General features: G+C 37.9%; 1 protein-coding gene across 3 annotated transcripts in view; it reads right to left on the bottom strand.

Annotated features, from left to right (window-relative positions):
- The window catches only part of negr1 (neuronal growth regulator 1), a 125,852-nt gene extending 113,326 nt beyond the window's left edge, over positions 1 to 12,526 (bottom strand). The window contains exon 1 of one of the 3 annotated variants that reach the window (XM_026998811.2): positions 11,992 to 12,526. In XM_026998811.2, the coding sequence (XP_026854612.1) occupies positions 11,992 to 12,161 (170 nt within the window). In that variant the 5' untranslated portion in view covers positions 12,162 to 12,526. The remainder of the gene's footprint in view (positions 1 to 11,991) is intronic. The other 2 variants (XM_026998812.2, XM_026998813.2) reach the window with 2 other exon arrangements.
- Positions 12,527 to 13,268: the final 742 nt, after the last annotated feature.

Genomic DNA, 13,268 nt, shown 5'->3' with positions numbered 1-13,268 from the left:
TTGCCATTTGCTGCAGCATTATGTTTTTAGTTGAACGTCTGTAACATGAACTTATTAATACACAAATAACATGACAGTAAAATGAGAGAATAGGTGTCAAGGTCTTGTCACCAGCAGTTGTCTGCTACACAACCACCACAACCTGCAACACCATATGAGCTTAGCCATCAAACATACAAAAAGAAATGTCAAACTTACCTAAAGTTAATAGCTCCAAAATGTCCTGTTTTATTCTTAATTCTCAAACTTCAGAAACCTCCTCTTGCTCAGGTTCTGATTACATATATTGTTCCACTGCTATGTTTTCTCTAGCAGCCATGTTTCTCCCAGAGTTCATGCTTGTTGCCATGGTAGCACAAAGTCATACTTGGCACACCCCAGGAAGAAGGGGAGTGGAACACTAGGTCATTATCATTTAAAGGAACAGCCACTCAAAATGGCTACTCTGAACAGGGCTGTTTAAAGAGGGTGAGAACGGTGCTGTGATGCTTGATCCTTGTGGTATCATGACTACAGCATGTCATAGACATTTGAGACCCCAGGGAACCATATTAACTTGTGGAAAAGGGGTATGTCACCTTTAAAGTAGTTAAAACATGACGCATATGGCATAGTCCAAATGCTCAGCTAACATGATTTAACCTAATATATCTACTAATATTGCTTTTCATAATAAATTATGTTAAAAGGACGTTAGTTGTCAAACAATAAAAGCTCAGAAATACTCCCAAAAAAGTTCTGGAAATGTCCTCAAAAACAAACAAACATAACATCTCTAACCACTGTACTTCACAGGCTGAAGTATGTGCGTTTAGACTTTCTTGCCATACCTGGAGTCTTGCTAAATATTACAGAAGCTTAGAGACCATGAATAATTTAGTATATAAAATTAGGTTGAAATATGTGCTTCTATTCAAAGCCTTAGGAACAAGCATTATTTGGGGTAAAAAAATGTAGGGTACATTTTTAAATAAAAGTTAAACAGACGTTATACTACATTGGTAGATTGGTTTTGATGCCTGTCACAAAAGTTAGTTCTCTGAAATAACAAAGTGCTTACAGTATTCCATGTTAACTGTTCATAATCAGAACAATGCAATACTGCAATAGCAACATTACAGAATGCCACAATAAGCAAATGAACACATTAACAAGTAACTACATTTTATAGAGTGTCTATAGTGTATATAAAAACGAAGCCTTTTGAAGATTACGGCAATTGAATCACAATACAATATTTGTTATCAATTGCTATAAAGCACCTACTCATTTGAATATGAATTCTGTCAATGAAAGTAAAAATTATAGGCAATAATAGCAAAGCGATGGCTTAATACGAACTCTTAGAACCCTTGTGTTCCATTCACTAATAATTACCAATGGAGCCCCTCCAGTTACTGATCTCTTAGCATCTCCAGGTATGTGTAATGCACATTGCTCTATGGACTTAGTTTAAAAATCTTCTAGACATGGCAGTGTACAGTTAAGTAAATTGCAATGCCTTTTCTTAGTAGCTGAACAGTAGTAAGGTTTGCTTAGAAGTACCTAATCTGATGTAATGTGACTAAGTACTATTCTGAAATTAATTCCTAAACCCATTACAAATGTTATGTAAATTCCATTCAATACTATTTCAAAAGAGATTTTAAGGGCTAAAATGAGTCATATAAGAGAAGCAACACAGTGATATTACCAATGGGAGAGAAAAGTGGGTGGCTCGTTGCAAGGGAAAGAACACTCAAAATTATCTGGTATTCAGTGTGCCTGCTTCATCAAAAGCCACAAAAACAGTGACAGGCTGAGGAGAGGTGAGGTTAAGTCTACTTAAAAGGAACTTCAATATGTGTAGTTTTTTCTTCAAAGAACTGCAGGTTTAATTGCAGAGATAGAAATGCCTGATTCAAGACTAGGACTTAAATGGCATTTAAAACTAATATGATGATGAAGTAATCACAATGTACAGCACCTGAAAGTTGTACCTCTTTCAAGCTACATTTTCATCTATTAGGTTTAAACACAGCTTAAATATACTACATTGATATGAGCCAATGCTCACGTGAAAAATGTGAAAATTGTGGAAAAAATCCACAATATTCACACCTAGTGCATACCTACTGCTCTGAAGGCTTGCTGTTTTCAGGTGGCTGAGAATATTATGCTCATATTTCATCTTGACTCATGATCTCATCTTGACTCTCTACACCTAGCAAAAGGTGCTACTTTGGGAATTTCCATTAAAACACAGCAATTCTGCTGCATGGTATAGCTGGGTGCCAGTAAAAGCTGAATATTTGCAGAATTACATTCATTATAATGGTCATTAATGATTCATACCAGTTCTAGCTGAAAGGTAGTTTTGATTAGATGACATAACTATGCCATCAATTGTTTAAACATTTATTTTTTAGAATGAGAAAATTAACCACCTAAGAAAAACACAAAGTGTTTTAAAAGTTACTCTTGCAGATGTATTGACATAGTTTTAATTTGACACAATGACAGAGGCAACTGTCTGCTGGAGCTTACTGAAAGTAAAAAAAAAAGGTCTATCAGAAATGCTACTCTCTTGTGCGCTGGTGAAGTTTAGGCTTCAAACATGTTCAGGAAGTGAATGTCAGATATGTCAGCAAATGAAAAGGTCCATCATACTGACAACCTTGCCAACCATCTGCATTCTCAGGGCTGCACTGTGAGCTCCCTTTAGTACAAAGTATGATACAAAGGATAGGGCTGCTTACAACCATAAAGCTCTGTAAAGATATGTTGGAGAAGCTGTTTTTGATTATTTTCCTCTTTCACAATAAATCCTTGTGAGACCAAAGCCTCATTAGCAATGGGGTCCTTGTGAGACAGAAGAAAATGTATAAAATACAAAAGCTGCACTCATCAATAGCTGAGACCAAACCAATGATATGCCTTCAAATTTTAAGAAAACTCCAGAAGAATTGGAAGAAGCTGTATTGTTTGTAGTAGTCATCAGGGTAGGCCCTATAGCACACACTAAGCAATACCAAGGTCCACTGTTCAAAACCTATAACTTTCTGGTCTGTGATACAGAGCTGTACCAAAAAGCAGGCTTGTGTCTCTTTCAAGCTGTCAGCAAAGTTTCTGAATTCATCAAATATTTAAAGCAACCTTCTGTACTATATTTCATGCCAAAGCTTTATAGTATCAGAACCTAAACAGAAGCCTATCTTTTATGTTCCCTGCAATGTCAATGTTCTCTGAACATTTCTGCATTTTAACCTTTTAGTGTCTTGTGTATTTACTCTGAGAGACTCAAACAGACTACAAAAATTCCACAACATTTATATATAAAGGATTCTAAACCATATTCAGACACAGCCAGAACTTCTTTGCTATTTAACTCTAAAATCCCTAAGCAATATAGTATAAAACTGTCACGGAATGCTCCCCTTCTTTCTGATCACGTGGTATGGCCCGCCGCGTGCAGTGGGAGTTTCTCGTTGACCGTGACTTGTCTTGTTTGTAACCAGACCTATGTTGTTTAGCACACACCTGCACCTGGTTTAGTCTCGTTATGTCTATATGCATTTAAACCCCTGCTGGTGCGTGCATTGGTGTCGGTCATTGTTTGTGTTGTCTTTGTTCAGTCACATTGTTCATGTTTACGTTACGTGTGAGTGCTACTGTTGTATGCATCATATGCATCATGTGTCTACAGGAGTGTCTGTTTGTTGTTGTGTGCACCCACGATGCTTGTGGGTGCAATGTTATACGTACAGACTGGGTCCCTCAAGGGAGCTTACTGATGCTGCAAGCCATAGCCACGCCTTCGGAGCAGTGGACCTGCCACAGACCATAGCAGACTGCCCTGGGAGAGGCATGGACTCTGCCTTTCCCCCTCATATGGAAAGACATGGAAAGACATGGAAAGACCTCCATGGTGGCGGTTCCAAGCCCGCCTTGTGTTGGGTGGGCACCAGGCATTGCCGTGCTCTTTCTGTGTATATGTACACGGCGGCCTGGGATTCGCTATCTCGGAGTGGGACGCGTCAGGAGCCATGCCCCTTGGGAGGGGGTACTGTCACGGAACGTACCCCTTCCTTCTGATCACGCGGTATAGCTCGCCGCGTGTAGTGGGAGTTTCTCGTTGACTGTGACTTGTCTTGTTTGTAACTACACCTATGTTTAGCACACACTTGCACCTGGTTTAGTCTCATTATGTCTATATGTATTTAAACCCCTGTTGGTGTGTGCACTGGTGTCGGTCATAGTTGTGTTGTCTTTGTTCATAGTCACATCATTCATGTTCACTGTTTACGTTATGTGTGAGTATGACTGTTGTATGCATCATTCAATAAATGTCTGTCTATGTCGAAGGAGTCTGTACGTCTGGGCCTTTACAAAAACTTTGATGGAGTGCAAAATAAAAATGAAAACAGTAAACATAAATAAATATGTAATATTCAGTATACTGAATCAATTAAACTATTAATTGATACAATTCAAATTGTTCATGCATCTGGATTACAGTTTTGTTGTAGGGGAGCAAACCCAAGACTCACTGCATTATAATACAATAGTAGCACTAAGCCTCTATTCTCTGGCTAAGAAGGCAGAAGAACACTGTGATGACAAATGAATTATTTTTCATCAGTTTGATCAGTTACAGATCAGATCATTTATATCAGCCTGATCAATTACTCCAGCACTGCCTCTTACCTTTCACAAGTGATGAAGTTTTTTCAATATGAGCACCAATCTAAAAGTAAAGCTTTTGGGTTAAACTGTGAGATTCTCCCACCTTATCTATCAATCTACTTTTCACAAGTCCAAGTTAAAGGGTGCAGTGGGTTTGAAAGGTTCACGCTGTAGAACAGCAAGCACCTAGTCTACCTGCAATTAACTACCTGCACCTAGTATACTGTAAGTGTGCAATTAATGAATGACTTGATTTAATGATGAATCCTCTTCAAATCTTGAATCAGACTTAAAATGACACCCAAAGAAGCCTGTCGCCCAGAAACTAATCAATGGAAAAGAATCAGGCTAATGACTGGTAACAGCTCCCACATGTTCAATTTTACCCAGTCTTTCTGCAGAAGTTATTCCTTAGTGTGAAAAAGTCATGCTTTGATTGTGGTTTTTTTTAATGCAAGATTTGTCCACAAAGGAATTTTCAGTTATGTCGGAAAATGAACCATTAAATCAGTGTTCCTCACTCTCTGGCCCAGAAAGATACACTCTGCACTGCTTAGCACTGTCCCTATGCTAAGACACAATACAACTCATCACCTTCTTATCAACCCCTTCTTTACTTGAGTGTGGCGTGCTGGAACATGGAAATGACAAAACTTCAATGTTATATTTGGAGACAAATACAATCTGATTCCACATGGTTTGTTATTACACTGATGCCTGAATAGTCACCAAGCCCATGCACTCCTATCGAGGGAGATCGCAATCTTTCTCATAACCTATGTTGACCTGCATGAATAGTTCCACATTGCAGAGAATGTGCCCCAAGACAAGGACAGATTTAGATGGTTAGCTGTGGCTGTTTAGAACTGAATTCTGAAATGAATTTCAGCCTTTTTTAAGGTGAGCCTTAGAAGTGGATCACAAGAGCAAACATGGTCAGCAATCTAAGCGTCCCTCAAATATATGTTATTTTATTATATAACTATTTTCTTTTCTTAAATAAGGTTTCCTAATCATGCTGGTCAGAATGCATGTGAATTTGTTCAGCAAAGCTCAGTCCATCAGGGTGCCACATCAGTCTGATAGGTGCATTCCTGTTTTTTTCAGACCTAGGCTACTTCAAACCCAATGGCCAAGACATGAAATGCTGCAGTCACAACAGCCCTGCCTATGGTTGTACACTTTTATAAATCAATTTTATATGTACGCCTTTGTCTAAACATGTCAATATGTAAAAATGAGGGTGTACATCCCTAATTTTGTTTTTAGGGCTGAGGTAGCCTAAAATTGCACCCCTGCCAACATCCCCATCATCCCTGTGCACTTTCAACCCCTAGAGAGCCTTTCCCCCAATTTCCATAATGAAATCACTTCAACTATGGATAAGAAATGGATGAAAAGGAATACCAAAAAAGTGAGACATTTTCAGTCAGAACAGAATAAGGACTGTGTAAATGTTACTAAGGTTAGAATATTAACCAGTTAATGTCCTTTTTTTTGCTTCAAAATGCCCTTTGTTTACTTCGGACATGCAGACTTCTTGTAGCAGCAAGTGAACCACACCTCCATGTTTAGTGTATATCAACATTCTCTCTTCATTTACTGTGCTTGTATACTCTCAGTACATCAAATTGTAAGTCATGGAATGGTAGGAAGAATATGTATATATATGCCACTGGCCGTCATTTGTGACATGTATGTGCCCAAGTGCCTCCAGGGTAATCAGAGTTTCTCACTAACGAGTGGCTCTCTGTGTTCTTGGAAATATTTTTTCTGATAAACATCTCACATGATTTCATGTCAGCCTACAGAAAGTGTGTATAAACAACATTCCACACAAGAGAGACTAAGATTTTTTTTTTCATTAGTGAAGAAATACTTTCCAGCTATAGAGAGAACAGGCATAGCTACATTAATAAGAAGAGCAAAACCTGATGATTCATTAGTGTCAACAAGAGCTGACAATAAAAACTTAACACATGAAAGCTTCATTGTCACATGTTGCCAAAAATATTACTTTCTTATTATTTATTATATTATTTAAAACACACACAACAATTCCTAGCAAGGGTTCATTCTTTTTTTGTGTGTGAATAAATAAGAGTGTTAAAAGTACCTAGAGAACATATTTCCATACTGGATGTTCAGTTAAGGATGTTTTTATAATATAAGATAATAGTCTATTTTCAACAATATCTTTATTTAAAGAAAAAAATCAGCATTTTAAATGAAATGTGTATTTTTCCATTAAACTAAACATTGTCAGTGAGTATAACCATATATTTATGCCCAAGATTACATTTATTTATTTCATATAAACATCGTCTCTTCATCACTTCCACAAACTTCTTCCTTTTTGAATGATTTAGTACTGCCTATATAAAGTCCTCTTTGATGCATTTACTACAGCGAGGAAGCCCTTCTACATGATGCACTCTAGATCTGCCATTACTAAAAACAACAATTTTCTCCTAGATTCCATAACAGATCATCTGCTGGGTTACAGCGAAAAAATACACAATAATAACTGCAAAGACTAATGTAGACCTAACCATTGATTTAAGAGACAAAGCAACACTGAGAAGAGTGTGATCATTGTGATAGAAAAACAATATAAGTAAAAGAAAACAAAGACCAAAAATCTAAGTGCCACATGAGTACTTTAAGAAATGACTGGCAATTGTGATGGAAACCCAACGCTGGCTAGATACCAATCTAACTTTCTGCTTTCAAATTTGAATCACTTTGACTCTCCAGGTGCAAGAAGAGAACCTATCCCCCACAGGTTTCATCAGAAAATGCTTCTCTTAGTTTAAAATGAAAAATTCTGACAGCAAAACTATTGTATCATTGCCTATCCAGTCTCATTTAACAAAATCCCAATTATAAAAAATGTTTAGGTGAGATTTTAAGTGTCACTGGTGTACATCTTATATATACAAAAATATTTAAAAATCAGCAAATGGTACAGAAAGGTGTGCATGAGAAGGCAGGAACCACTACCCACCTTCAGATGAAGTGTTGAAGTAAGTCACAGGCCAAAAAGCATCACATCCTCAGAGACCACCTACAGCTATCAACTGGGCAAGTGAGATACTTGTGACTAGCATATTGAGGGCATACAACAGATCTACTCTCTTTGTTATTCCTGATAACTTCATTTTTAAATGTCTTGCTAGCCTACATGTGCATAAGCAAAAGACTTAAAACTTTATGAACATAGCAAAAAATAAGTAAATTTATAACAAAATAAAACTAAGAACTTAAGTTACCACCTCAATGGATAGAGACTTGGCTAAAATTTGATATGTCAGTCAGGGCCGCAAAGCATGACCTGTGCTACAGGTGTGGTTCTTCCACTAATTAAGCCAAAAGATATTCAGGACTAAGGTCATAAGAATTCTGGTCAGGTGTGACAGTCTCTCTCATTATGGCCAGCATGACTGCAAGAGAAGACCTTTGTGACCATGAAAGACAAAAGATATTGGGGAGTTACCACCAGGGCTCAAACTTGCCCTTTCGTCATGAATAATGATGCCCTGGGTGGTGACAGAAAGTCTCTCAGCAAAGAGAAACTGGATCTGCAAACTACAATATTCCTGCACCTAGTCCCAAAAAATAACTGGAGCAGACACTTGCACATATATGGGCTATTGCCTGATTCAGACACATCCTTTGCTGAACCAAAATATTCTTGTTTGCACTGACAAAAAATAGAACCTGTTTTCTAGACAAAGTTGACTTAAGCATAAGCCAAAGACACTTAGCAAAAGCTTGGGTGCTAGATCCCAAGTTCTACTAGTATTTGTGACAATATGTTGTGACAATATGTTGATGAAATGTGGTCCTCAAGAGTTCAGGTGCTGAAGTTCTGGTAGGCTCTGAAGGAAGGCTGGGCATTTACCCCAGTCAATGTAAGCAATTCACCACCCAGGTTAAAGTGTCATGTATTCATTTAAAATCAGGCAGTTTGTCTTCTCCTGCAACTGTGTTGAGCTGCACAACAAAGATGCATGTCTGCCACAGCTAGGAAAGATCCAGTGGCAATCTTCCCAAACTTCTATCAGTTTAAAAGGGGGCCATACTATTACAAGGGGACCTTGGTGTTACTCAGACAATGGGTATGGGCTTAGACTGGAGAAAAAAACAAAAAAATATTTACAAATGACAATAACTACTGACATTCGATTTGACAAGTTTTATTTATCTCCTTATGGCAAATCTTTTAATGCATATTTAGAGGGCTAATGTGCTAAAAAAAAAATACGGTATTTTAATTTGTCCTAGAAACCATATTTGAACATTATGAGCACAGAGGAACTTTATTAGGAAAAAATGCAGTTAGCAAACAGAGAGAATAGTATAACAATTAGCTAATAAGCCATCTATATTTGACTGCATTTGTGCTGAATGTTTGATTTCACTTAGCCACCACTAGTTGTCATTAATAAACATTGACATAAGATCATATTTTGCATAGCTTACTTAGTAACCAATTTATATTTCTGAATGACCTATTAGTTACTTTGACTCTACCTTCTAAGCTGATGAAAAATTGTTGCTGTGACTTTAATATTTATCACACATGAAATACAGAAAAAAACAGCTCATTGAAAGCCACATCCAAGCAGCAGCTGTCTAATCAGCAGCAATAAGGGCCCTAGTGATCTTTATAATGGAATATTTAATGTAAATATACTCACCACCCGCTTTATTTGTAACATTTATTAAATACAGTTAGAAACTATAGGTAATATGTTGTCACAGTGGAGACTGAAAGCCAATATTATTGATTAAGGGACATCACTTGGAACAAATTTTTATTATGGGTGAAATTATAGTCTCTCAACTCACTGAGAGAAATGCTTTGTGTAAGAAGAGTAGGAAACAGAGTGCAAGTCTAATGCTGAGAGAGATAAGAGGAAGGGCAAGAGAGAGGGTGAACGTATTGTTTGATTATATTCCTTGGAAAAAATATGATGCATGCATATATGTTTGGTGTGTTGGTAAGTACATATCAGAGTTTGAAGAAAGCCTCTGAGTAGACACAGGAAGCCTGCTGCCAACCTAAGATAATTACAAATTCTGATTCCCTAGACGAAACAGCAAGGCAGAAGTAAATTAGCTCCTAGTTGCTAGAAAATGGGCAGCTTTTCACCAATAGGTTTTTGATAGTTTTTGGCATGTAACATGCAATTTTCTGAAACTTGGTCAATAAAAAGAACGGTTGTTAAAAGAAGCTTCAAAAGACTCAGTGCAGCCTTTGTGACTGTTTTGTAATCTTCCCCTCGATCAAGAAGAAAACAAAAGACATGCTCATTCCAAATGACCACCTCTAAAGTTTTCCAATAAATTAGATATTCCCATGACACCATGCACAATCAGTGTTAGCCATCTTCCAACCCTTCATCAATAGTCAATTTCTAGCCGCACAACTGCTGTTGGCTGAAGATATGTGGGTGGCAGACCCAGCAGTGACACCCAGGAAAAACTGTCGAAACACTGCTGTGCCTGATATGCCTCATATGAGCACAACTCCAAATACCATGCCACAACCATATCAGTTGCACTGCGGTGTTAAGAATCGTACCCAACCAAACCCTAGACAGTAAGCAGTAGTCCTGTGATCAGAGACTAACCAGTGATGAACAAAAAATGGCCGACAAATTGTACATGGAAACAAATGGGATACGGTCTGAAAACATACACTTATAAAGTTCACCTAAAAATAAATGTACCTAACAGAATAGTCAGTGAGTGTGCACATATCTGACATAAGACATTTAAATGAACTGGAAAAAAGAATGCAGTCATCATACCACTACACCAAGACTGATTACTCTGTTTACAGATACTTATTGAAATGGATATAAATTCACACCCAGGATGTATTATTACACATACACAACTGGAATGAGCACTTTCATTTGGTTCAAAGGGGAGCATGTTCCAAATACAAGGGAAATTGGCAAGTCAAACAGCCACAGAGGCATGATGTGGCATGACTTGGTCTGCTGCCATCAGTCAGGCACTTGGGATTTTATACATACTATCTAATAGATAGTGTGTATGAACTATACTATCTGTCTCTACTTCATTATGTACTTTAATTTTGGTACAATTTGATGAATACTTGGCTGAGAGCTGAAAATGTATTCAGACAGTGATGCAGACTGGCTACTCTTGAAGAGGTAATGTTATTCTCTCTAATAAGCTCTTTCTGATACATTAAGCTTTGAAATGTCAAATTCTTGTTGAGCTGAAATGTGAAAAGCAAAAGGGTAGTGACCTGTGCCTTTAGGAGTTTACCTTTTTGGGAGGTAGTGATGGGATATCAGTCAGTATCAGCAAGGTTCAGGAACTATTTTTAATACCCATCATGGTAAATTTAGACTTTATCTAACCGACAGACTAAAGGCAGAAGTGACAGCAAAGTTGTAAAAGATTCTGATATAGGCACACCCAAGAGGTCTCCATGCCAAAAATAATGGTCCTTTCTGGGGCAAGTTCAAGTTCTTCTTATAATGTTCCTTTGTTTAAATTTGAGGCAAATTCTATTTTACAACAACAGAAAAGCTGAGGCTGGGATGAAATCAGGTTTGTAGGTTAAGCCTCCATCATAATTCCGATTTTCTGATGCCTGCAACTAGCTTTTACACGGCCCGATTCCCGCGGCACATTCATGCTATGAAATGAATCTTAAAAGGGTTAATATTCAATTATAGACCCTATCTATCTACTGTGCCCACCTACTTATCCATTATAGTCTAGATTGCATAAAACTTCTTTTATTCAGTACGCAAAACGCAAGCCATCACACAGTTTCGGACCGCGCACCATGAATGACTTCTTTGTAACATAACCTAGCTAACTGGACAAAATACTCATCTTGGCGGGGTTTACAAAAGCGTTAGTTAGCTACATCCTCGTTACGCAATCATCAGACTTCGACTCTGACTGCCAAATAATACGCAAACATCAGACTTGTGTACTGACTGCGAAATAATAAAAATGACGTTTATTTAGTGACTATAATTTACTCCCAAACTATTAAGGAACTACTATAAAAACGTAATTCGTCCAGCTAGCGATAAATGTCGCAGACACGATTTATTTAGCCAATGCTACCGTTCAGGAGCTCACAGGGGGAAAAAACGAATACGGATTTTTTTTTTGTGTGCTGTTGGATTGACCCAGTTAGAAGTGATGGGCAAAGAGTAGTAATGTTTAACATCCTTAAAGCAAAACGGACTCGTGGATGTTAGGCACTATTAAGTTTAGCTAACGTCAGTTTATTCTAACTAGTTAGCTGCTTCTTTCTCCTACCTCAGGAGCGCAGTGTCTCCTTGTCTGCTGACCACACTTTCACTCGAAGCATAGTCCACAGTTTGTCCAGCGGGCAAGCACGAAGGCAAAAAGCAGCAAAGACTGAGGATTATAGCGGTGAGCCACTGACCAGAGACACACGCATCCTGCACTGCAATCATAATGTCCATCACCGCTAAACTTGGTGTTTTCCACGTCGCTATCAAAAATTAAAAAATGGGTTTGTCAAAAATATTAATCCCGCTCCTCCGTCCTTAAAAACAAGATCAATGGCGTTCCGTGTAGCTTCCCAGATTTGTTTTGGTTAGAGTCTTATTGCGCGAGGAAGTCTATGCTACTCTCCAGTGGCTTGCACACCATCTAGTGAAGAAATGTAAAATGGGAGCAGACTTAGCAGCAGACAACCCCCAGGCTCTGATCCTGTTGCCATGCGGCCGTTTCCCTGGCAACCTGTTCCCTGTAGCTCGTGATGGAGCAGTTAACCCTTTGAGGGAAAGACTAGCGCGGATTTGTATTAGCTAAAGCTACTGTTTTCAAACACGCCGATTTAACCTTACAACTCTGAAGTGCGTATCACCTACGTCATACGACGAGTGGCCATTGGCGGGACAGACAGATTTTTCAACAAGGGTGCAATTGTCATTGGCTACCACAAGGTGTGGCTTCCCACCCTGATTTGCATGCTGTTGATTTCAAACTAAGTAGATAGTATCATATTGACTTAATATCCCCATAATCCAGCAAAATATGAGCCAAATATTAGATAAAAATTGCTAGCTAGCGGAGTAAAGCAATGAATATTCTCAAGTTGCCATTTGGAGTACACAGAAATAGTTAGCTAACTTTATTTCTGGAAATAAATATTTAATCACTCTAGTTAACAAATAGATCTGGGAAAGTTAGCTGGCTAGATATTCTATTTTAATTAGATCCTTTGTCTCAGTAAGGGGATTCACTCACTAATAAACTTTAATTTGACTTTTACGGAATTAGCGTTGTATGTTTCAACATTAGCTAGCTAATGTAGGCAAGTTGCCTATTCGACAATAAAATATTATTTAGCATAATTTGACCTAATTTTACAACAGAATCAAACTGTGAGTGTTTGCGATGTTACTGTGAATTGTTTTTCTGTGGATAATTCATAGATATCTTCATGTCATAGTCAAGATATTTCAGATTATCAATTTAGACAACATAACAGTGCAGATTGCTATTCTGTTTTCCTTCCCAAAATCTATGAACTGCTAGTTTTAGAATCTGCTCTCATATATTTG

Source organism: Electrophorus electricus, chromosome 3 (assembly GCF_013358815.1).
Source record: "Electrophorus electricus isolate fEleEle1 chromosome 3, fEleEle1.pri, whole genome shotgun sequence".
Classification (NCBI taxonomy): Eukaryota; Metazoa; Chordata; class Actinopteri; order Gymnotiformes; family Gymnotidae; genus Electrophorus; species Electrophorus electricus.
The sequence above is the reverse complement of the archived record's forward strand: the minus strand, read 5'-3'. Positions and strand labels throughout refer to the sequence as shown.